The sequence below is a fragment of the Tasmannia lanceolata genome, unplaced genomic scaffold (assembly GCF_043159265.1).
Source record: "Tasmannia lanceolata isolate RefF3 unplaced genomic scaffold, GAP_Taslan_0.1 ptg000006l, whole genome shotgun sequence".
Classification (NCBI taxonomy): Eukaryota; Viridiplantae; Streptophyta; class Magnoliopsida; order Canellales; family Winteraceae; genus Tasmannia; species Tasmannia lanceolata.
The window spans coordinates 38177205-38203834 of NW_027518683.1; the positions used below are offsets into that span (position 1 = coordinate 38177205).

The 26630-nt window shown below is 36.9% G+C and overlaps 1 protein-coding gene, 1 non-coding gene and 1 pseudogene across 2 annotated transcripts; 1 reads left to right on the top strand and 2 right to left on the bottom strand.

Moving 5' to 3' along the window:
• Positions 1–397: 397 nt before the first annotated feature.
• LOC143880524 (small nucleolar RNA snoR86) lies at positions 398–520 on the top strand. Its single transcript, XR_013251747.1, has one exon. It is a non-coding gene; the product is annotated as a small nucleolar RNA snoR86 (small nucleolar RNA).
• On the bottom strand, positions 432–2469 carry LOC143878587 ((RS)-norcoclaurine 6-O-methyltransferase-like). The gene is made up of 2 exons (XM_077380862.1): positions 1968–2469; positions 432–1480 (listed from the first exon to the last, which is right to left on the bottom strand). Exons 1-2 carry the CDS (start codon positions 2292–2294, stop codon positions 1094–1096), a joined length of 714 nt encoding a protein of 237 aa, XP_077236977.1. The 5' UTR covers positions 2295–2469; the 3' UTR covers positions 432–1093.
• A 20777-nt stretch (positions 2470–23246) lies between these two features.
• LOC143878971 (tubulin beta-1 chain pseudogene) lies at positions 23247–25717 on the bottom strand (annotated as a pseudogene).
• Positions 25718–26630: the final 913 nt, after the last annotated feature.

The following is a 26630-nucleotide window of genomic DNA, read 5'->3' on the forward strand; positions in this document are numbered from 1 at the left end:
TTTCCCCCATCATTTTGAAGACCTCCTATGCATGCAGGAATAGGCTTTGCAAAATAAGACATATTCGGAATTGAACTTCAGTGTGCAGCTTAGAATCCAAAAGTAAGTGGGAACAAGAGCAAGAGCAAGAGCAAAAATAAGTACAAGGTTTTCAATGGATTCAACCTCGGGAATGGTCAAGGGAATGCATGTAAATGGATAGATCTATCTTCTAAGTTGTGCTGACTGGTGGGGCCATCCACCCAGCCACTACTCTATCTCTTTGTGAAGCGACCAAAGTCCTAGCATAATAGATTCCAATAGATAATTGAATGCATGAATGCTTGTGTTAACTTCTCAACTGGTGTTGTCTTTCTCCTATTGCTCCCCTCATTTGAAGGAAGCACTTAGTAATTTCGACAAAACTGCGGTAGACAAAAAGGTATAAAGTATTGAAGGTTGGCAAAATCATGCTCGAGAAATTCTCCGTGCCTCTAAAAAATCCCTCTTTTGAAGAGGCCCTTGAACAAATTGCCACATTTTTCATTATTTGTTTATTTCTTTACTTTTCAAAAAAAAAAAAGGATTAAAACCAGTATGTATTTCTACAACAATTTTATCAGTGCTAAATTTGCAACTCATTACATAAGCTGTAAATTATTTTTGTTTTGAATGCCGAAGCTATAGCTCAAGTTTGAAAGATTAATTTTGATATAGTAGTGAGAAGCGCTATTTAGAAATTCCTCGAGTTGATAGCCGACTTGCCTGAGTCAACTCCCTTTTACCTTGGTTGCGGCCTCATAAAAGTCCATGTTCTCCCTTACCAAGTCAATCAAAACTCCTTTGACTCACCGGAGTTAGGGAAAATTTGACAACGCCAATCATTGGTTCACCTATGTCAACTCCCTTTTACCTTGGTCGAGTTCTCGTCCCATTCCAAGTTTTGAAGATGGCAAGCATGTGCGAATCTCCAGCTAGGGCTTAGTCTGACTTTTGCATCATGAAATTGCGTTGAGTCATGTGCGAATCTCCAGCTAGTTCGGATTCAAACATGACCGCTAGACTGGACTAGAGACTGCCTCTTACTGAGCCTTCCAAACTAGGTGGGTCTGGTTTATATATGCAAAAAGTTAGGACTAGTGAGTAGTTCCACTTGTTCCACCTCAGGGTAATTGGGTATTGTCTCGATAACATGAGGAAGATCAAGAACACTACACTTTATAAATGGAAAGGCCTTGGCAATGGCCCTCAAAGTAGTGCCTGTGCCACCTCCAATATCTACCAAAGATGTATTCCCTTGGAAAACGTCCCTACAACCATCAATCAGAGCTGGCATAACTATTCGGGCGTTGGAAGCCATGGCCTCATTGAAGAGCTTGTTAAATTCAGCATGTTTAGCAGCATAGCTCCACAAATCTTCTCCATTTAAAGCCTTAAAGGTCGACTTTGATCCCTTCTCTTCTAGCAGAGGGCCCAGTTCAAGACAATTATTGTGGTCCCCCTGTTGATTTTTTTTTTTTTTTTTACAATGAAAGATAACTATATTAAAAGAGAGAAAATATTACAGTTGCAAGTCAAGGGACAAAGATTCAACATAAAAGGAATCTCGCAAGGCCTAGCTAATCTCGTAAGGCCCCTGATTTCCCTGATTTGGTCAATCGATATGCAAGATCAATGACACTCCTAAGAGTATGGAAAAAAGAAATAAATATATCATACTAGAAATTTCATCCAAAAGCCGAGCTAATCTCTAAGGACCTATACTCTTAAGAATCTCGTGAGATTCAACATAAAAGGAATTCTGCAAGACCCCTGATTTGGTCAATCAATATGCAAGATCCATGACACTCTTACCTTGACAAAAGAAACAAATCTATCATACATTGTAGAAATTTCATCCAAAAGCCTAGCTAATCTCTAAGGACCTACACTCTTACCTTGAGCTCAAGAAATAACATTAGATGAATCACCATCTACTTCTAGGTTACCTGTTGTGTAAGCCGTGCGAATGGGACTAAGCTCTTTGCCTCGCCGGAGAGCACGAATTTCATGGCCAAGGTAAGCCAATACAGGTCTTCTGCTTGGCTACTAAGGAGTCCCATGTCCACTAAGTAACACATTAAACGGCGAAGGTTATCGGAGTTCCCGGCGGGCATTGGTAGAGAAGAACTTAGTTGAGAAACCGTGGTTGGGCCACCGTGCCGTTGGATAATGTCAGCTATGCCAAGATCAAGTGCCCATTTGAGAACTGCACTATCCAAGAATGCAACTATATGCCCCCAAACAATAGCAAGATCATTAAATTCTTCTCCCATTTCTTCTTTGTTGTTACTTGTATGACTTTTTGTAGAGATTTAGGCTTCTTCTCACAACCCCAACTCTTACCTCTTAATATATAGCGAAGATAATTGTTTTTACAAAGCTATTTTGTTGAGATTGGATTCTCAATAGATAGTTATTTCCACGTGATAATCTATTATGGAGTATTACTTTTCAGGCTAACTAAAATTCACTGAAGTTCGTTCCCCTATATATAGCTATCTATGTTTTTAATCCTCCGTGAGCTACCGAAGGAACGAGACCCTTGATAATATAAAAAAAAGTGGTGTTTTTCACGTTATATCACCGTTGATTTATTGTATCCTTGATCTTGCGGCTGAGATTTCCAAATTAATCTGGACGCAATTTGCACAATGGAAATATTTTATTATTGATTATGCACGCTGTAGTTGACAATCCACCGAAATGCACCAAATGGCATAGTGGGACTTTCATGTTAATGCGCATAGGTTAGAATAATTGGACCGTTAGATCAACAATCAACTTGCAATTTTATTATAGGTAAGGCACTTGATGGGTCTAGAGGCTTGGAAGAGCACGTAGGGCTGAAAATGAACCGAGCCGGATCACGAACATGTATGGGTTCGGCTCATTAAAAGCTCGGCTTGGGCTCGTTCGTTTACTAAACAAGCCGAACCCGAGCCCAAAAAATAGGCGCATCAAATAAACGAGCCGAACTCGAGCTTTGTATATAGTTCGGCTTGGACAAGCTCATAAACTTTTTAGGCATGGTTCATAAAGCCGACCCGAGATTTAAAGCTCGGATTATGTTCGTTCTATTACTATATATAGATATTATATATATATATATATATATATATATATATATATATATATATATATATATATATATATATATATATATATATATATATATATATATATATATATATATGAGAAAAGAGCAGATACTCCCTGGAGTAGATGTAAGCCCAAGGGTTCCCCATGGGTTCATTCAATCATCTTGTTTTGATGATTAACAAACGCAAATTGATTAGTTGTTTATGGACTGATCATTTGCCTTGAGTGTTGTGCTTTAGACAGGTCCTACACAAGTCAAATCGTACTAGCACGCACCTTGTTGGCCTATGCTTAAAGATGAACCAAACACAATGGCAAAGGAGTTTGGAACATAATTGGACCAATCACACCTTGGACGTACCGAGGAGAAGCTCATCATCAACAATCTCAAAGCATTGAACAAACAAAGGAAGTTCATGAAGGCCAAAGGTGGAGGATCAAGAACCTAATGCAAAGGACCAATGAGCTTGTACCACAACTTGAAGATGTCAAGCATGGAAGCTCAACCATAGAAGATCCCAGCTCAAAAGAAGAGTTCAAGAGAGTGATAGAAAGGGTAGAATGTATTCCTATCTCTCTTGCATATTCTCTTGTCAAGGCACATTGTTTAAACCCCTAAAAATATGTTTTTCAAAGAGACTAACACACCCTTTAAGGACTTAAATGGATAAGTAAATGGCCATGGTGGTGTACCAACATGTTGGAACCCATATGGGCATTCAACACAAGAATGAACAAAACAGAGTTCCGAAGCAACAACCTGGACCAGCAACTAAATCCTATCAAAACTTATTTAAAACATTTTCAAATATTTTTGAAAATAATTTTAACAGATAGCTCTCATTTTTCTCATATCCGTAGATTATAGGAACGTCAAAATCCGACGAGAAATGAGGGAGATATGAATTTTACAAGTTCGACACTGTTTGTTGGAAACCAGTCTCGGAACTCCGAGAAAACTCTCGGAGCTCCGAGAAATGCACCAGGTTCTTAAACTTAAATCTCTGTTTGGTTTCTCGGAACTCCGAGAAACCCTCGGAGCTCCGAGCTCGGAACTCCGAGAAAATTCTCGGAACTCCGAGAAGTGTATTTTCTCAAAAAATTATAGCCGTTGGGGTGCAACGGCTAGTTGATTTTTTGACCCAGTTTTGACTGTTTTACCCCCCAAACGGTCACATGGAGTTGGGACTTTATATATACCCATTCGAGGGTCCAAAACACTAGATGAACATTGTCCAACTTCAACAAACCCTAGAAAATCATTTGTGAACTATTTTTGGGTTAAATTCTCTCACCAACCAAACTCTTTGTGCCTTGATTTGAGAAAATCTTTTGAGATTGGTTTAGGCTTAAACTTGTTTATTCTTGAGAGCATCCTTGGAGCTTCAACTTGCATTGTAGCCTACATAGAGGCAAAGCTTTTATCTTCTTCTTTATTCGATCGGTGGCAAGGGCATCCGTTGTTTTTAATTCCCTTGGGTGAACCGCTTAGAACTCGGCGGAGAAGGAGAGTCATTGTAAAGGTGGAAGGGCATCCTGATTTAATTCCCTTGGAGTGTAAAAGCCTTGGAGCCGGGCGTCGTGGAGGTCTCAATAGTGGAAATCCTCAAGTGCGACCTTGAGAAGAGTGGAGTAGGCCGTTTGCCGAACCACTATAAATCTTTGTGTCACCTGTGTGATTGGTATTTCTCTCACTCCCTCTCACTCTCTTATTTGATTATTTGTGCTTAGAATTGAGTGAGTAGTTAGCATTGATAATCAACCTAAATATCTTAACCTTGCTAACTAGGCTATTAAAATTACCTAATTAAGTTTGCTAATCAACAAGGGTTTTGAACTTATATTAATTTGTAATATTGTTTAAGTTCAACTATTTCAAACTTAATTAAACAAGGGATAAGTCTTGGGTGAAATCTTAGGAAAAGTTTTTAAAAGGTAAAGATTTTATAAAACATCCTATTCACCCCCCCTCTAGGTTGCCAAACCAAGTCATTACTTGGATTTTAGGAGATAACTTATCTACGCCCTAGCTTAAAAAAACAGTTTGAGCCACATTGTTTGGGTGATCCAAAGCATTCATTTGATGGGCCCTCACATAGATAGGGTGTGCGCAAAAAATCAGCTCGATAGGATCATCCTAACCCTATGAACTGTTGAGTGATCAAATGGTGATCATTCAAACCAATCCAAGAGATGTCATAAAGGGATGTATCCCTTAATGAATAGACATCTATTGCTCTACAAAAAGAGCAGAATTCTGTCTTTTATAGATACTGAAAATCAGTTATTGCTGTATTTTTTCTTTCTTTCTAGCAATCTCCTATTCCCTTGATTTTTATTTTATTTTGTTCATTAAACAGCGCACTAAAAACTGTTTTCTGCAGAAACAGTTTTGTGTTTTTCTCAAAAGGCTTGAAGTTCTTAAAAGGGCGTTTTGGGTTTGATTCAACTTGTGCAAAGTGTCATCAAACATTTGTAGGACATTCCTACAAGGCTTCATCATATATTGGAGGCAATTCGCGGATCCCCTTTGAACACAACTGGTGGGGGCGAAATTTGTCTTAAGGAAAACAATTACGCGCCTTGAAGCAATTCAAAGGATTTCCTTATAATCCAAATTCCCACCAACAATCTTAAGACAAATATTTTGCTTGTTTCTTGCTTCAATGGCGTTGTATTCAATTCGTCAAATGACCCAAGACTTGGTCAAACTTGAAAGATTTGACAAAGGTAATTTCAAGCTGTGGCAAAAGAAGGTGCATTTCATCCTAACGTCGCTCAAAGTTGTTCGTGTTCTTACAACTCCAAGGCCGGTGGCAGTAGAAAATGAGACTCTAGCACAGGCTCGTGCAAGGCTGAAATGGGAACAAGACGACTCCATTTGCAAAGGACATATTCTCAACGCTATGTCGGATTCACTTTTCGACATATACCAAAGCGTGGGATCGGCAAGTGAGATTAGGACTGCACTTGAAGCGAAGTACATGGCGGAGGATGCAAGTAGCAAAAAGTTCTCTGTGAGTCGTTTCTTAAATTATCGCATGGTAGATGATAGACCTGTTATTGATCAACTACATGAAATCCAACACATGGTGAGTCAAATTCACTTGCAAGGCATTTTACTTGATGATTCCTTTGTAGTTCCATCGATTATTGACAAACTTCCACCAAGTTGGAAAGACTTTAGAAAAAGTCTTAAAACACAAGAAGGAGGAAATTTCTCTTGATGACTTGGCTCAATGCCTCAGAATTGAGAAAGAGTCAAGAATTAGAGATCATAAAGAAGATCATGAGAATTCTTCCTCTAAAATAAATTTGGTGGAGAATGTTTATAAATCAAATCAACAAGGGAAAGGCAATCAGAAAAGAAACAAACACTCTGAAAAGAAGAATAATAAGAATAAGAAAAGGAAGGGTGCTTGTTTCAATTGTGGCAAACCAGGCTACTACAAGAGTGAGTGTCGACTTCTTAAAGATAAGAAGTCGGGAGCACCAACAGACAACAAGTTTGTGGCCATGATTTCAGAGGTGAATATCCTTGAAGATGGCAACGATTGGTGGATTGACTCAGGTGCGACGAGGCATGTCTGCAAAGACAGGAATCTATTTTCAACGTATGAAATGGTTAAAGATGGAAGTGTCCTTTATATGGGAAATTTGTCGACTGCAGAAGTCAAAGGAAGAGGCAAAGTAGAACTGGAATTTACATCCGGCAAGCGCCCCACTCTAACCGATGTCTTCCATGTACCTGAAGTGAGAAAGAATTTGGTTTCTAGAAGTATTCCTAACAAGAATGGTTTCAAGCTTGTATTTGAATCTGATAAGTTCATTCTTTCTAAAGGGGGTACCTTTGTTGGAAAGGGATACATGTATGAAGGAATGTTTAAACTCAATATCAATAAAATGAATGTCTTTGCTTATATTGTTGACTCTTTATCTTTATGGCATAATCGTTTAAGACATGTTAATACTAAGAAAATGAATGATATGGTTAAGTTAGATTTAATTCCAAGATGTGAAATTGATTTAGTAGATAAATGCAAAATATGCATGCAAACTAAATTAATAACCAAACCATTTCCCAAAGTAGATAGAACTACTAATCTGTTAGACCTAGTACATAGCGATGTATGTGATATACATAGTGTTCTTACCAAGGGAGGTAAAAAGTATTTTGTTACATTTATAGATGATTACTCTAAGTTTTGCTATGTATATTTACTTAGTCATAAAGATGAAGTGTTGGAAAATTTTAAGGTTTATAAAACAGAAGTAGAAAACCAATGTGAAACAAAAAATTAAATGCCTTAGATCCGATAGGGGTGGTAAATACCATTTTCCTCTTTTATGTGAATCAGTGGGCATAGTTCATGAAACTACTGCCCCTTATACACCACAACAAAATGGTGAAACAGAAAGGAAGAATAGAACTTTATCTGAAATGGTAAATGCTATGCTTGTTAATTCAGGTTTGAATAAAAGCTTTTGGGGTGAAGCATTACTTACTGCTTGTTACATATTGAATAGGGTACCAAGTAAGAAGTCAAATGTAACCCTTATGAGTTATGGAAGAAAAGAAAACCAAACTTGGATTATCTTACAGTATGGGGTTGTAGAGCTATAGTTAAAGTTCCTAAACCTTAATTAACGAAATTAGGTGAGAAGGGTATAGAGTGTATCTTCTTAGGATATGCTAACCATAGTAAGGCATATAGGTTTCTAGTTATAGAACCTAATGATTTTCTAGAAATTAATACAATAATTGAATCTAGAGATTCCTTCTTCTATGAGAATAGGTTCACTTCAATTCCAAAAGAAGTTCAACCTAATACTTCTGTAGAACCTCCTTTAGATCAACAACCAGAAGTTAGTGAACCTAGTGAAATAAGAAGAAGTAAGAGATAGAAGGGAAAAGGGTTTTGGTCCTGACTTTGTTACATACCTAGTAGAAGGGACAAGAGAAAAACTCAAATCTTCTATAATGCTAGATTTAAATGTAGAAAGTGACCCTCAAACCTATGAAGAAGTCATAAAGTCACAAGATGCTGCCTTTTGGAAGGAAGCAATTGATGACGAAATGGATTCAATCATGGGTAATAAAACTTGAATTTTGGTTGACCTACCACCTGGGCCAAAACCAATAGGTTGTAAGTGGATCTTCAAGAAGAAGATGAGAGTAGATGGGTCAATAGAAAAGCTTAAAGCAAGACTAGTTGTCAAAGGGTTTACTCAAAAACTCGGAATTGATTACTTTGACACTTGTGCACCGGTTGCTAGAATTACTACCATTAGAGTCTTAATGGCTCTTGCTTCCATATACAAACTTCACATTCATTAGATGGATGTTAAAACCGCATTCTTAAATGGTGAACTTGATGAAGAAGTGTATATGGAACAACCTGAAGGCTTTGTTTTGCCAGAGCAAGAACATAAAGTGTGTAAGTTAGTCAAATCTTTATATGGCCTTAAGCAAGCCCCTAAGCAATGGCATGAAGATTTGATAAAGTTTTAGCGTCAAATGGCTATAGAATACATGAATCAGATAAATGTATTTATAGTAAGTTTGAAGGTAATATTGGTGTTATAATATGTCTATATGTTGATGACATGTTAATATTTAGTACAGATATTGGAGAATTTATATGATGGGTGGCCGTTAAAACACGTGAAGTCTAAAAAAAGTAGGTACAACCCACTTTTTTTTATGATCCAAACCGTTCATCTGTTTGGGCACAACGTAAATAGGTTGTGCCCAAAATCAGTTCCATAGGATGATCCTAACCCTCCGATCATAGAAGATTCCATAAATGATTTTTGGAAATCTCCATATTCAGATCAGTTCAGATTGGAGGGTTAGCATCATCCTATGGAACTAATTTTTGGGGCACAACCTATTTACGTTGTGCCCAAATAGATGAACGGTTTGGATCATAAAAAAAAGTAGGCCGTACCTACTTTTTTAGACTTCACATGTTTTCATGGCCACCCATCATATAAATTCTCCAGATATTGAATGATGGAACCTCGACTCAACACTTGAATAAACATCAAGTCTTGAGTTCAATGAGTCCAAGTACATCATATGGAGTGACTGCAAGCACTATAATATTCATTATTTTCATCCCAAGGTAAAGTGCTTGGTACTTGTAATGTTTAAAAGGGTAAGGATGAGCAAATGGGCTCTTAATAGGCTTATAAGAGGGTGTTGGAGTGTTTTAGTCATAGGGACACTCTTAATAAGTCTACCTATGTGAGTGTGGGAGTGGTGCCGCTTCCTATGAGACTTGGCTAGTCTCTAGAGCGCTCATGAAACCAAGATATAGACACAAGGGCAATACATGTGTCGGCTCTTAGAAACTGCCTATGGAGAGGAAATCTTGTGTGTGTAGATGTGTCCGGTTAGTTAAATAGAATAACTAGTTCAAAGATACGTCTACTATGCAATTCTGGCTAACTTTGATGTGTTTACACTAAGTGAAGGTTCAAATCGAGAGATACCTTCATTTATGCATAAGGTTTCCAAGCCTAATGAGAAATTTATTTTCATTTTGAAAATGGTGGGGGATTGTTAGAGATTTCACAAAATAATGTTGATAAACTTAAGTGAATTTTCAAAAGTTTTATTTAAATTAGAAAAACAATTTTAAGACAGGGCCGGTCAACCGGGGTTTCCCAGGCGACCGTGGATTGGTACCTGGAAGTATGAACAATTTTCAGAAAAGTATGGACGGACGACCGCGGTTCTTTGGATCGTAGAAAATAAAATGGACAGAAGCATGTCGGTGGGCGATCGCGGTAGCCCGGTCGACCGCGACTGTTCGAAAATCTATCTGCTAGGAAGAAATGTACATGGCTTTTCACTTCCGTTTTTCAACCATTCTTCATGTCTTTTGCCTCCCAACGATCATGGATGATTTTCAAACACAAGAGACACCTTATGCACGATCCAAACCACTTAAATCACAAAGGGAAGTGATCAAATGGTGATCATTCAAACCAATCCAAGAGATGTCATAAAGGGATGTATCCCTTAATGAATAGACATCTAATGCTCTATAAAAAGAGCAGAATTCTGTCTTTTATAGATACTGAAAATCAGTTATTGCTGTATTTTTTCTTTCTTTCTAGCAATCTCCTATTCCCTTGATTTTCATTTTATTTTGTTCATTAAACAGTGCACTAAAAATTGTTTTCTGCAGAAACAGTTTTGTGTTTTTCCAAAAGGCTTGAAGTTCTTCAAAGGGCGTTTTGGGTTTGAATCCACTTGTGCAAAGTGTCATCAAACATTTGTAGGACATTCCTACAAGGCTTCATTGTATCTTGGAAGCGATTTGTCTTAAGGAAAGCGATTACGCGCCATGAAGCAATTCAAAAGATTTCCTTATAATCCATATTCCCACCAACATATATTACTTAATGGTATTTATTTGATGTGTTTACTAAACAAGCTGAACTTGAACCCAACCAAGCTCGAGCCTGGCTCTCCTCGGCTCATTAAAAGCTCGGCTCGGGCTCGTTCGTTTACTAAACGAGCCGAGCCGAGCTCGAGCTTTGTTGAATTTTGGCGAGCCGAACACGAGCCCAAAAAAAAATCTTGTCATGAGCCGAGCCTCAAACTAAGCGAGCCGAGCACGAACACCCCAACATTCGGTTCGGCTCGGGTTGTTTGCAGCCCTAAGAGCACGTATAGAATGCAATCAACAGTACAAAAGCAAATCCACGTTCAAATTTAAGGCCACGTTTGGAGGGGAAAATATTTCTAAATTCTCCTAATTTTTTTTGCACACGACAAAAGATAAGTTGAACCCACCCCCCCATTCAATTTTTACTGAGAGGGTAATTTAATTAATTATAATATCGCTCTAAATTAACCATAATCATACCATTTCCCTCTAAAATCATGGGAAAAAATAGAATTCTCCAGGAAATTTTTTTGCTTCGGAAATGTTTTTCTTTCAATCCAAACTGGAGAAAATTAAGGGAATCTAAAAAGGTGGGAGGCAGAAGAACAAGGTGAGAGAAAGCGAGAGGGAGGTGGATTTTCCTCCTACGTTTTTTTTTCTCTCATGTTATTCTTTTGTACGGTCTTGGTTGAAAGGGAAAGAGTTGGCTTTGCGGGCTAGCATGTTAATCCAACGTTATCCTTTTAATCTTTTTTTTTTCTTACAGTGGAAGATCATGTTCTTGCCTGTGAAGTCTCTGAAACAACCAATTACTCCAAAAGCTTAAGCTCTTAGAGTTGGCATTATATATTTAAGCATTTATACTTAAATACTCACCCTCACATGTGGCCCCTCTTTTGGTGTTGGCCATACACGTGGATTTTTAATATCAAGGAGTCTGTTGGGTTTTGAACCCAAGACCTGCCATGAGGCAATAGTTTTGATACCATGTGAAACAACCAATTACTCCAAAAGCTTAAGTTATTAGAGTCGGCATTATTTAATCATTTATACTTCAACAGCATCTTGGCAGAACCATGTAAAATCTGGGTGTTCATCGTGTGGCTTGCTTTTATTTCTACTTTTTCATTTTTTTTATTCTCTTTTTTTTTTTTGCACTATTAGATAGGATTTGGCCAACAGATTTCTCCACACAGTCAACATATAAGATAACATCCATTAAGGCTTTGCAATTTGATATTGAGACACATCTTTAGCAGTAAACATAGTTTCAAAACTACTCTTAGTACATTTTCATATTGTCGTCCATAAAATATTTGATATCTTACATTATATATAGTATATATAAATGATGCAAGCAATAGTAGTTTGGAATGCTTTGTAGTTTGTACCAAATAAGATGTTGCATGTTCAGAATCTTGGTGTTGTTTTTTTGGGGGCATGTTTGTAAAGTTGTTGGTGGTCAGTCAATTCGTTTTCCTAGCTTCTTGCTTTGCATATTTCGTTGGTGCTCTTTGCGAGTCAACTCGTTTTGCTAGCGAGTCAAATGGGTTCAAAGAAGCTTTGGGTTGACTCAACGAGTTTTAGGACAATGGTAAAGACCACCCTAAATGTCAAATTGAAGGTTTGTTGTGAAATTAACTATGCATGATGCCTGAAATTTACTTGCCAAAGGCTCTAGAAGTCTGATTTGTGAGGCGTCTCTCTAGCAGTGGGGAATCTCCCCCTCGCAAGTGGGAGACTAAACCACGTGAATCTAGGGTAAAGACCACCCTAGCAGTGGTAAAGACCACCCTAGATGTCAAATTGAAGGTTTGTTGTGAAATTAACTATGCATGATGCCTGAAATTTACTTGGCAAAGGCTCTAGAAGTCTGATTTGTGAGGCGTCTCTCTAGCAGTGGGGAATCACCCCTCGCAAGTGGGAGACTAAACCACATGAATCTTAGCCTCTCTTGTTCCCCACTGTAATTTCTTCTATTCCTTGTTTATGGGAAATGATATATTCACCCTCTTTTCTTCCCCAGGCCACTCTAGTCATAAATATGGGTGCAATCTAGGTGGATTTTTGGGAATTCTGATTGAACTTTTACCATAAAGTAGTTGCAGTCCTGTGCGATGCACCGGGCGAAGAACAAATTATGATATTACGGATTTGTACAAATCAATTTAGAAACGTTCCTATTTTTATGGAATTCTTTACTGGAAAACTTTATTGCATTAAATGCGTATTTTGCAATTTAGATGAAATCAATTTTGAAAAGTTCCTATTTTTTGGGACTCTTTATTGGAAAACTTTATTGCGTTAAATGTTTATTAAAAAAAGATACTTTATTAAGGTTTTGTGTGATAGAGGTATATGTATAGATATTTTTCTAGAAAGAAATTTTGGAATTCCAAAGTGTAAAACGGTGTGCAACATCCCCTTCGAGCGTTTTTAAATTTCGGAATGCACGGGGCAGAGAAAAAACTAAATGTCTAAGTATATATAGGGAGCAATTAACAATAAAAATTCAGCATAAAATGAATAAAAATACATCAAGAAATAAGTTAAAATACAGCCAAGAAACCCAAAATAGAAACAAATTAAAAAAATATAGGAAGAAATAGTAAAACAGCAAAAATAAATCCCAAAATAGAATGACATTAAAAAAAGTAAACCCCAAAATAGAAAGAAATTGAAAACAAATCAATAACATAGAAATAAAGCCCAAATTAGGAAGAAATTAACAATAAATATAAATCGAAGATGAAATAAGTAAAAATACAACAAAAATTTAAAGCCAAAAAATAGAAAGGAATTTTAAAAAATAAAGCAAGAAAATGTCCAAAATAAAAAGAAATTTTAAAAAAGTAAAAATAAAGCTAAAATAGGAAGAAATTATCTTTTGAGCCATTGTCCGGGGCGCCTTATTTAGCTAAAAAATAGCTGCTACACATATTGTAAAACTATAAATAGCTACATCAAATATTTGTGGCTCATGCAGATTTTACAATGTCACAATAAAGTAAATAGAAAGCAAAGCTAAAACAAAGTGTTTAATAATAACTGTCAAAAAATGGTAAAATGTTGATGGGTTCATAGTAAGGTTAGTTTAGCATCCGACGCAACTTTTTCTAAAAGAATTCCTATTAGCTGCGATGCAAGGGACGTCTAAAAGCAAATGAATCATTAAAAATTGTGGGAAAAATGTCATAGGAAAAGAAAATTCAAGAAGTAAATGATTCGCTGAAAGATGAGACAAAAATGTTTAAAAAATGAGATAAAATACATTAATAAAATGGTCATAAGTTTTGAATTCACTTCTTGAAGTGAACTGTCTGGAAACAAAGTTAAAATTTTGTGAATCTTGCAATTATAGGAGAATTCCAAAATTTGAGGTAAAGCTGTAGGGAGATAATTGACTCTATGCAAGCAAGGAGCCCAAGCAGGTCTAATGCCAATTATAGGAGAATTAAAAATTTCAGGCAAAGCTATAGGGGGGTAATTGAATCTATAAAAGCAAGGATCCCAAGCAGGCATAATGCCAACATTAACCAATTGTAAGCAAAAAGAGGCCAAGGTGACAAAGCTATAGAAATCTTGAAATTGTTTTTTTTTTTTTTATTCCAATCATGTTGGAATTGTCTTCTGTTAATTCCTCAATGTATTTCCGCAGCTACGAAAGTGTTAATAACAGAAAGAAAAGTAAATGAAATAAAGAAGGAAGTCTGCATGGCACCTTCTTTTAGTATCACAATCTAAACATTTTAAATACCATTCCCAAAAAAAAAGACACTAAACACTTCAAGTCTATAAAAATAGATGTTTTAAGTGACCCATTCTAGTGTTTTCCAAGTTTTTTATTTATGAGAGAATGAATCCGCTGCAAAGTAGAAAATGAATAACCCTGATGATTCCTCGTATTAAAACACAAATCTTGATACGTCATTAAAATTCCAATCATTATACATATCTAATACTTGAGAAGAACGTGTGTAAAGAGTCGGCCCTACACGGGCCTAGAAAGTTAATAACCTTAATTAAATCTGGACCGTAGATCCCCAGACTAAAAATTACAGTGTATTTTCGTTTTTTTTAGTATAACTAATTTTTGGGGCATCAAATCTTGTCTGTTCGACATGATTTTGGTCTCGATAGATGGGTATTTCAAATACCTATCCAACGGACATAAGATTTAGCGATTCGGATGTGATTTGAATAAGTTATGACCTTTTTTCTGTCAGGGTTAGGCATAGTTACAAGTTTTGTCTTATTAGGCAACTTTTGGATTTTTTTTTATTTAAAAACTTTGGTTTAGTAGTTAAATTTGATAAGTACACCCATAGGGAGTTTAATAAAGATGGACTCTTGCTAATTGTGGAAGACTTGGAGTAGGAAATAACCTTTAACATTAAATCTAATTGGGAAACCCACTTTAAGCACAAAACTCAATAGCTTTTAAAAACCCAAAACATGGGCTTTTGCAACCCTACTTGTGCACGTCCAAAAATCAAGAGAGAGAGAGAGACAAAAGAGAGAAAAAAAGAAGAAAATAAAGGAAAAGTAGAAGAGAGATTGATCTTAAACCCTAATCTTGTTTCGAGTAAGTGCCTAAAATCTTTCTCTATGTGTTTTCGCTTGTGATTCATAGTGTTTGATTTTTTATTTCCTTAAATCTCTTTCAAATTAGGGTTCAAAGCTGTTTTTCCTTCGAATCAAAATTTTCTTATGATCTTTATATGTAAAAAATGATTTTCTTGGATGACAATTCATGTGCATTATCCGTAGTGTATATATATATATATATATTTTTTACAAAAATCAGATCATGTATGTCCTATATTAAGCCCTACGGTTGTTTTTCCATAAAACCAGCATGCTTATAATGAGCATCAAGTAGAAAAGATGTTCTTTTAAAATCAGATTTATATATATATATATATATATATATATATATATATATGATTTAAATATAATAGAAGCTTTGGTTTTCCACAAATTTCATCATGCGCATGCTATATATATATATATATATATATATATATATATATATATATATATAGGGGTTGATGTTTCTAGTCGGCCGACTAGAAAAGTTTTCTAGTCCGTCCACCAAAAAATCAGTGCGGGCCCACAGTTTTTGTGTGATCCGAAGCATTCATTTAGTAGGCCCTGACATGGATAGGGTGTGCCCAAAAAATCAGCTCCATAGGATCATCCCAACCCTACGATTTGTGGAGGTTAAAATGGATGGGTATATAAAACTTCACTAATTTGCCCAATTTTTAGCTCCACAAATCGAAGGGTTAAGATGGTCCTATGGAACTGATTTTTTGGGCACACCCTATCTATGTTAGGGCCTATCAAATGAATGCTTTGGATCATCCAAACATTTTGGGCCCACTGTGTTTTGGGTCGGCGGACTAGAGAAGGTTCTCTAGTCGGCCGACTAGAGACACTTTTCTCATATGGGGTTGATGTTTCTAGTCGGCCGACTAGAAAAGTTTTCTAGTCCGTCTGCCAAAAAATCAGTGCGGGCCCACAGTTTTTGTGTGATCCGAAGCATTCATTTAATAGGCCCTGACATGGATAGGGTGTGCCCAAAAAATCAGCTCCATAGGATCATCCCAACCCTACGATTTGTGGAGGTTAAAATGGATGGGTATAAAACTTCACTAATTTGCCCAATTTTTAGCTCCACAAATCGAAGGGTTAAAATGGTCCTATGGAACTGATTTTTTGGGCACACCCTATCTATATCAGGGCCTATCAAATGAATTCTTTGGATCATCCAAACATTGTGGGCCCACTGTGTTTTGGGTCGGCGGACTAGAGAAGGTTCTCTAGTCGGCTGACTAGAGACACTTTTCTCATATATATATACACACACACTAAAGAATTGCTTCCTAGATATATCAAAGCATGTGTGTGATTTGAATATGAAATAGCAACTGTTTTTCTTCCAAACAGTGTGATTTATTTGATGTAAAAAGTCATGTCCTTCAAAAATCAGCCCATAGGTGATATCCTTGATAAATCATATAATTATTTTTCTTTCAGAGAAAGACCTAGTGTTTGTATAAATTGTTCGTACTTGTCTTTTTGTTAAAAACAGCCCCTAACATGATTTTTGCCCAAGTTCATATATACATACACATATATTATAGGATGAAAATAATAAAGAATCTGATCAGTATATGAATTACGCATAGGTATTAATACCCATGAGTGTATCTTTTGGATGTATGACACTGAAATCTTTGGGAATAGAATTTAAGGAACAAAACCTAAAAAGTTATGACTCTCCAACTATCTTAGGGTCAGAGTTAAAGTATAATTTAACAAGAAACTTAGCATGTGTACATGATTTTTTGTTTCAGATTTGGTAGTACATTCGACTCTGACATTAAGGATTTCTCTCTCTCACACCACGAGTAATTAAGGTAGGTGACGGTACCCTAATCTTATACCTTAAACAATGGTTGACTTAAATGTGTATGAAGAAAATTCTTTAGCAAGCATGAGGTTTGTTTATGATAGTGATTAAGTAGAAATTATTGATTTACAGTCAGTTTATTATGCAAGTTTATTCTCATATTCCTGCTATGTCATAGCTTGTGACGTATGGATATTAAGTTATTATGTTGGAATGAAATGTAGATGCAAGAAAATTGCTTAAACTGATATGGGAAAAACAATGGTTGGAAAAATTGGGATTTTATACCAGTACACTGGTAAGACTAATAAATGCATGAGCATGAGGAAGAGGAGTCCAGGAATAATTAAATTCCAAGCCGGCCTTGGGTTTTAGCGCACCCCCTTGGCGGTAAATGCATCCTCTTAGACCATGATGTCAAGAGGCGACGTGGCTATTAAGCACGTCGTAAAATGTCCCACATGCCCACTACCTGCAGACGAGGATTGAAATCCAAGTAGTGACTTGGTTTGGCAACCTAGAGGGGGGGTGAATAGGATGTTTATAAAACTTTTACCTTTTGAAAACTTTTACTAAAATTTCACCCAAGACTTATCCCTTGTTTAATTAAGTTTGAAATAGTTGAACTTAAACAATATTACAAATTAATATAAGTTCAAAAACCCTTGTTGATTAGCAAACTTAATTAGGTGATTTATAGCCTAGTTAGCAAGGTACCAATATTCAATCAAAACCAAAATGCTAACTACTCACTCAATTCCAAATATGTAAGAATGCAAGCACAAATAAATAAGAAAGTGAGAGGGAGAGAAAGATAGAGAAATACCAACACAAGTGACACAAAGATTTATAGTGGTTCGGCAAACGGCCTACTCCACTCTACTCAAGGTCGCACTTGAGGATTTCCACTATTGAGACCTCCACGACGCCCGGCTCCGAGGCTTTTACACTCCAAGGGAATTAGATAAGGATGCCCTTCCACCTTTACAATGACTCTCCTTCTCCGCCGAGTTCTAAGCGCTTTCTCCCAAGGGAATTAAAAACGGATGCCCTTGCCACCGATAGAATAAAGAAGAAGATTTTTGCCTCTATGTAGGCTACAATGCAAGTTGAAGCTCCAAGGATGCTCTCAAGAATAAACAAGTTTAAGCCTAAACCAATCTCAAAAGATTTTCTCAAATCAAGGCACAAAGAGTTTGGTTGGTGAGAGAATTTAACCAAAAATAGTTCACAAATGATTTTCTATGGTTTGTTGAAGTTAGACAATGTTCCTCAAGTGTTTTGGACCCTTGAATGGGTATATATAAAGTTCCAACTCCATGTGACCGTTTGAGGGGTAAAACAGTCAAAACTGGGTCAAAAAATCAACTAGCCGTTGCACCCCAACGGCTATATTTTTTTGAAGAAAAACATTTCTCGGAGTTCCGAGCAGTTCCGAGAATTCAAACAGAGCTTTTAATTTTGGAACCTGGTGCATTTCTCGGAGCTCCGAGAATGTTCTCGGAGTTCCGAGCTCGGAGCTCCGAGAATAATTCTCGGAGTTCCGAGACTGGTTTCCAGCAAACAGTGTCGAACTTGTAAAATTCATATCTCCCTCATTTCTCGTCGGATTTTGACGTTTCTATACTCTACGGATATGAGAAAAATGAGAGCTATCTGTTAAAAATATTTTAAAAAATATTTGAAAATGTTTTAAATAAGTTTTGATAGGATTTAGTTGCTGGTCCAGGTTGTTGCTTCGGAACTCTGTTTTGTTCATTCTTGTGTTGAATGCCATATGGGTCCCAACATGTTGGTACACCACCATGGCCATTCACTTATCCATTTAAGTCCTTAAAGGGTGTGTTAGTCTCTTTGAAAAACATATTTTTTAGGGGTTTAAACAATGTGCCTTGACAAGAGGAAATGCAAGAGAGATAGGAATACATTCTACCCTTTCTATCACTCTCTTGAACTCTTCCTTTGAGCTGGGATCTTCTATGGTTGAGCTTCCATGCTTGACATCTTCAAGTTGTGGTACAAGCTCCTTGGTCCTTTGCATTAGGTTCTTGATCCTCGACCTTTGGCCTTCATGAATTTCCTTTGTTTGTTCAATGCTTTGAGATGGTTGATGATGAGCTTCTCCTTGGTACTTCCAAGGTGTGATTGGTCCAAGTATGTTCCAAGCTCATTTGCCATTGTGTTTGGTTCATCTTCAAGCATAGGCCAACAAGGTGCGTGCTAGTACGATTTGACTTGTGTAGGACCTGTCTAAAGCACAACACTCAAGGCAAATGATCAGTCCATAAACAACTAATCAATTTGCGTTTGTTAATCATCAAAACAAGATGATTGAATGTACCCATGGGGAACCCTTGGGCTTACAAGGATAGTGGAATGTATTGGAGGACAAGGTAACAAGCTATGAGGAGCTAAATTACCTTGGAGAGTCGTCTCATATTGCATCATTCATATTATATTTAGACCTCTTGATGTTATTTATTATATGCTCTATTAGAGTAGTTTTGATTCTTATTGTTGAAAACCGTTACATATCTCCTCTACTAATATTTCATGCGTTTTAGAGAACTATGGTTGATACATGTTCACTAATGAATTTAAGTTATACACTTTAATTCAAGAATTGTTTACTTGTATTAGTTTAGGATATCGGATGAATCTACATAGTTCTTTGAACCAAGGAAGCAGGATTCTTCCCTGGGAGCGTTCGATTCCCGCTTTCGATTCCCGCTTTGGCAACCTTGAGTAGGATTCTTCCCTGGGAGCCTTCGATTCCCGCTTTCGATTCCTGTTTCGATACCCGCTCTGGCAACCTTGCTTTGAACTAACACCAAAAATCCCCCACAGGTTTTGACACAATCGACGACATCCAGACAAATGCTAATGAAACTGGGGAAGCGTAAAAAGGAGTGTGCCGAGGGGTTGGTTTGGCTATGTGGCCTTGGCGGCTACTCGTCTTATTCTTAGTTTGTTTCTGTTTTTTTTTTTTTTTTTTGTAATTATGCCAAATCCTCTTGTTAGATCCTTTAGTAAACTTGTGAGTTTAAAAAAAATTGATGTCTTTTGTTAACGGTTCGGGTTTAGAGTTCTCTAAAAATCTGGGTCGTTACAACGTGTTTCTCATGTTTAGGCTCCTTCTATATCACTCCTCTCTGTTCATTTTGGGTTTTGATAATTTATTTTATTTCACATTCCATATTGCAGATAGATATTCTAATAAATTAATCATTTTTTAAGTAAAGAGTCTATACAATAGGGCAATTTATTGAACACCACATGGAAGACAATGAGATTACAAAAAATGATTTGGTAGTCTAATTCGATGCGTCTCTCTGTGGCTGAAAGTTCTACTGTGAAGCAAAATCGATTCTCAAAATCCAATACGAAGTTTAATCTAAAAGGAGATGTGTGGAAAAGTGTTCTTGTGGCTGTGTTTCAAAAAAAAATAGAACTATGAGAAACATGATGAGTGCAATTGGCCGAAACTAACATAAACATTCAAAGCAATATGCCAAAAGCCAATAAAACCAACTTCTATAGGCAGCCAGCAACGAAATGCAATAATATAATGTGCCCATCCATTCTGCTTTCTCTTCCATTTCAATTCGGTTCCCAGCTTTATTGCGTGACATCAATTTCAACAATTACAAAAGCCAAAACATTCTTCGTCCTTCTCAATGAGCATTTTTTTACATGCATTTGTACATCGTTGTAATAAGCTTTTTTGACATATATTATCCACATACGAATCTTGCCAGACCCGAAAAGCAAAAGATTCAATTATTAAAATTGACAGCATACACAAAAAACAGAGCATAAGATCAAACTCTAATCATAAATTGGCTATGCTATGTGACAGACACCAAAAGACAGCCCTCCAAATCTAATGCTACCAATCAAGACGAAGAGGTTAGCAAACTAAATGAAGAAGAAGGCAACTTATATCCCACAATCATATTTTTATAATGATAGCATCCTGAGAATTTAGATCCGAAAGAAAGTGACAATAAAAAAAGCAGTTTTCTAATTGCAAAAAGTATGGTGTCTTCATGACAAATCATATCGGAGATCAAACATTTCCTGAAGAAAAGTTCGAGCAATCATGTGTCATGTAGAAAATACCATCCCTTCTTTCCAAGTATAAACCTTTCCAATATTAGCTCATTTAGCAAAGACAAAACCGAAGTAGAATTAAAAAAACTTGACATCAATGTCCTTGAGCTTTCATGCATTACTAATACATTTAATCACCCGAGGGAATAGACTTTCTAGGCCATAGCATTATTAGGGCTTTCTAATACCTTCTAAAAATTACAAACTTTGGTACAAAAAATATTTGACCCTGATAGACCACAAGTATAATACCATTTCAATAAAAAAGGGACCTGAAATAGAATATTATGTGACCGGCGGATCACGAAAGTTATGAAAGATCTCCCACCAAGCCGTACATACGGCTTTCCACATTCATTGGGTCCACAATGTACCTCTTTACTTCATTGCCTATGTTTCTTACCACATTTCTTTTCTGTGTAGAGATGTTGAGGATGCGATCTTCAATGCTTCGCTTCTCATTCTCAGAATAGAAAAATTGCAAAAGCATTACTGTGGTTAAAGGGTGTTGGATGATGAATGAAAAAATGCAAAAGCACTCTTGGAATATTGGCTGATGAATGAAACCTATATTCTTTTAATTGTGTTGAGTGGAATAAAATAAAACCAACAGGTGTAAAGACTGCAAAAAAAAAAAATTACAGAAACAACCAAATATGTAGATCTCTAAGATTCCAATTTCAAAGTAGAATACAAGCATCAAACACTGTAGTGAAGATAATCAATGGATAACAATTAGTATGTTTTGTTAAATGTGATTTATGAGGCAAACAAATGGCAACATAAGAATTTTGTTTAATGGTAGGCAGCATAATTAGAAAAGCCTTAAAAAGGATTGGGGACAGAAATAATAAGTAAACATACCATCACAATCCTTGGACATCTCAAATTCTCTAACATACTTGAGGAGGGTAACTTGAGTAAATTTGAGCTTCACCTTGGCTTGTCAGTTCACTCACTTATCCTGCACATAGCAACTATTATTAGTTCTCATAAATTAATAAAAAAGCACGCACAACCTGCTTTTCAAATTTCAAACCAGCTTGAAGCAAGATGTCTCAAATAACCCATGGTGAATATCCACAAACAGGGACTTGTAGTTCTTCTAGAGCTCAAAAGTGAACCTAGGAAGAAGTAAAGTCCTTCATAAGACTTTGCTCAAAGAGTTTGATGCATGCATCCAGCCCTAACTGGTCTGAAATATTCTTTTGCATTATGTAATAGAGAAAAGGCAATAAAAGACCAGCAAATTGTATGTCTAAAATAGATAAAAATTTGAAAAGTGGAGCACTTATGAATACCATATTATCTGACGCAACATGTTTACAGGACGAGCGATTAGCAGTAGAACTGAAATTGAGCATCATATCTGGTTATTCAGTTTCATGGTCTTGGCAATGATGAGGATCTTTACATGGAGGGAACCTTAGTAAGGTAGAATGTTCCATGAGACAGTAAGCTTCTGTCCTTGGTGGACAACTTACAAAATCCTTGCCCCATAGAGATGCCCTATCACCTATGTATTTTTGAGAAATTTTTCGGGTGGACACCGCACAAAATCCTTGGGATCGGGTTGATTCCAATTCACATTTTAGAAAAATCTCAATCCGACCCAACCCAACTTTGATTTATTGATCATGCAATCCACCTTTTCCTATTAAGGACTATAAATTTTGCAATATTCCTAAAGTAATACCCATTGTAGAAGAATCAGAAACCTTTTTACAGAACTTTTTTTTACAAATGAATTTTGTGACCTTCATCACCATTTTTTTCACATCGTTTCTTAATTATCCATTGTGATATCAATGACGTATATGACCAATGAACTTACTCTCTCCAAGAACAAAAGACTACGCACAATGTACCCATTAACCAGTAACCATATATATAGGGAAGTGATAAATCGACCACCAAATATCGTAAATTGACCTCCTATGTGTTTCTCTCCATCAATTCTACATGTTCCTAAATGCCACTTTAGTTTCTTATTGTTTTATTTGTAGTAAGCATATATTGACTCTCAAAGTCAAAATCAACATTTCTCAGATATCTTTGATCTATCTCCAAGCATCAACTAACAAAGCTCTATAAAGAGCCAGAATGCATTACCCCTACCTAAAGCCCCATCTCCTCCCACAACCATCCAAACTTTCAAGTTGAGATAAGAGGATATATCAAAGCATCAGCATTCATAGAGCAGCTTCATTCTCACATATCAGCATTACCACCAATTTCATCCCTTTTTCAAAGACCTCACATCTCTTGAGCCCTTCTTCTGTCTCATCTTCATAATGACCTTCGTCTTCAGCTATCGCATCCTGACACCGCTGATATTCTGACACCGGATCGTTCATGAGACTGAATGCTGTCGCATCCTGATACCGCTGACATTCCGTCACCAGATCGTTTATGTTGCTTTCAGCCTCCAAAAATTCCATCTCATCCATCCCCCCTCCAGTGTAGCAATAGAAGAAAGATTTCTGTCTAAACATGACAGTAAACTGGTCTGACACTCTGTGTCAGTCGGCAACATCTCCTGGATTGAGTTTCCAATAAAAGTTGCAGCCATGGACAGCCCCCGAGGGGGGATGTCGCATAAACTTGACTTCACATTGTTGGGGATCCATTGACCTTCAACGAACTTCAGTTCTTGTTCTGCACGATGATCATGATCTGCTCATCCACTTGGTGCTCATCTTGCTTCTGAACATGGCAGAGGCAATCAAATAGCAGCCATGGCAGGGGTCATCCGCATACATCATGTTCTTTGAATCCTACATTCGCTGGGTTAGCTCAGGGACAGAGGGAGGTACTGCTGAGACACCCCTGAGGTTAGAGGGGCAAAACCAACCATGAAGAAGTGGAGACGGAGGAATGGGATCAGGTTTGCTACAAGCTTTCAGAGGTCAGAGTTCAACCGACCAGGGAACCTCAGGCAGCAAGTAACACCACTCATTGTTGCAGAGATCAATTGGTTCAGATCACCGAGAGAAAATTCAGTAAATAGGTCGTCATTATAGAAAAAAAACATGTCCAATGAGAAAGCATTAAATGAGAATACGAACTTCAGTGATCCTAGACTAAAAACACATATGAAGGGCAGCCAATTACATTAACAGCTTATGTGATTTTTCCTCCACTGTCCAGGACAAGCAACTTAGATCAGTTGTGTATCGAAGGCCAATCTTCATGTCATCAACTGAGTATTCGAGCTTAAGATAGAACAGAAGCTTATAGTGAAAGTTTGAAATCCTCCGAAAATAAACTTTGGATTAGCATATCAAATGCTAAGTTTCTTTACCCATGGCTTTAGCAAGCAGAAGAGATCAAGTAGAACTGTAAATATAATCAACACGAGTTTTAGCATTTCTATTAGGGCAGGAGGCAATTTAATCCATATTTTGGGTAGGGATGTCACTGCCAATTCTATTATCCAGCCTGATACGCGGCGTCGTCCTAAACCTCATAAAGAAAAGTCTTAAATCTCATAAAGAAGCACACTTAACTCATAAAGAAATCAAGTATGTAAATACTTTACTTTATATCTAAGAATTGTCATGGGGCGTAAATTATGTTGTTTAATATACACCTTTTAGCATCATCGTCCAATAAACCATGTGCATTGTGTTGACCTACTGACTGCTTGGTCAGTCTGCTGCCACATATTCATTTAGTCCAAAGATATCAAGTTCCAGAGATACAGGCCAGTAGAGGGCCCGTCCCTTTCAAATTCTGATTACAAAACCACTTGAATCTACATATTACATGGGGAAATGTCACTTTTAGATTTGAGTACCGGCTTGGAAAAGAAGGCATTTTATGGATGACAATCCGAGAAAATTATATGGCAGTCATTTTACTTCTAATAAGCACATCATATGAAAAAATAAACAATGGCAATTTCAAAATTAAAGGGTTTTCCAGACAGCCAGAAATACAGATTACCAACATCCAAGTCTACATAAAATACCCTAGTAAGAAATAAACAACCCCATGTAATGCACTGGAGCAATAACCAAGCAAAATAAATTTTGAGGATACTTCTTCATGCTGGTTTTCCAACTTGCTTTTCGGTTCCAGCAAAAAAAAAAGTTGTCTTATACTATAGATGGTACTCCTTGTCTTATTTTCCCAACAGGAGCTTCCACTCAAGCCGAAAGTGATAGCTGCCATAATCCCAACATGAGCTTTCCCAACAAGTGCAATTTAAATATATAATACAACATCATCTCACTTTGTTAGAAACATGAATATAAAAATCCATCTTACTGAAGGATAACAAAAATCGTTTAAATCATTACTTAATAAACAGTGTAGTTACAGTGACTATAAATAAAAGTAACCCATTTTAATAAACTAAGAAAAAAACAGTCATAGAAATATCGAAGACCAAAGAAAAAATTCATAAAAATCCATATAATACTCTAAACAAGGCCCATTAAAATGATATTTATGTAAGTATTTGAAGCATATGTGGCACACTTACAGCTATCAGCTTGAGAGTTCTGAAGCAGGAGAAATTATATGATGACAGGGCGTACAAACATGTAAATTATATCATAGAGGGCATCGTTATCCAGAACCATGCACTCATTGGCCTTCTCCCCAGCTGGTGAACACAGAGAGTGTCAATGTATGGCTCAACCACTGTATCCAAAACCAACCAAAAATGTTAAAGAAACAAATCAAAGGATAAAACATAGATATCCAAACAGAAACCCTAAGTCCCTAACTACATAAGGAAAAAAAATCCTGTATAAATATGAAGGGTTTTATGTTGTCTGGCACAAGAAATTAGCAATGGGGTTTAATTGATTTGAGAGGGATGAACACCGACCTGCACCACTGGAACAAAAAAGTTTGTGAAGTGTCAAAACGAGTAGGGAAAAAAATGATCTAAGAAGCCCAACCTGCTTTGAGTAACAGGAGCTAATGAAGACTCTACCATCCATCTCCTCAAGTCCCCATCTCAAATCATACAAAAACTACCATCCTTGAAAAAACAAGAGAAAAAGTTCAGAAAACCTTCAAGACACCCAAAACCCCAGAAAAATTTCTCTACCTGCCAACAAGAAACTAAAAAACCCTGAGATTTCAGAACACAATTTTAATAATGCAAAGGAAAATTATCTGAGAAGAGACGAAGAACAAACCCCTAATCAAGGTCTCTATGTGAGAAACAGAGGAACAGATGCAAAAGAAAATCCTCTCTCTCTCTCTCTCTCTCTCTCTCTCTCTCTCTCTCTCGTTTGACGTAAGCTTGCCTCTGCTCCAGGAAAACCATTTTGACGATGGATGGAGGGTTCGATTTCGATCAACAGGTGGGGTGCTTGACTGAAAATGAGCAACAAGTGTGCTTCTTCTTCACGGATAATTTAGGCGGTTCGATCGACAGGTATGATGCTGGAGGAGAACCGAGCAATGCGTGTTGTGTCTTCGTGGGGGGTAGTTCAACGGATGAAAAGACGAAAATGGGCATACACAGCAGACGCATGAGATGATTTTTATGATTGAACTTAGAAATCTAGGGCAGTGAGAGTTAGACGTTGTAGGATACAGTAGGAATTACAAAG

Coding starts and splice junctions, on each gene's coding strand:
- LOC143878587 (XM_077380862.1), bottom strand. CDS start 2,294: ATGGGAGAAGAATTTAATGATCTTGCTATTGTTTGGGGGCATATAGTT. Junction 1,481..1,967: donor TCGCACGGCTTACACAACAG/GTAACCTAGAAG, acceptor AAAAATCAACAG/GGGGACCACAATAATTGTCT.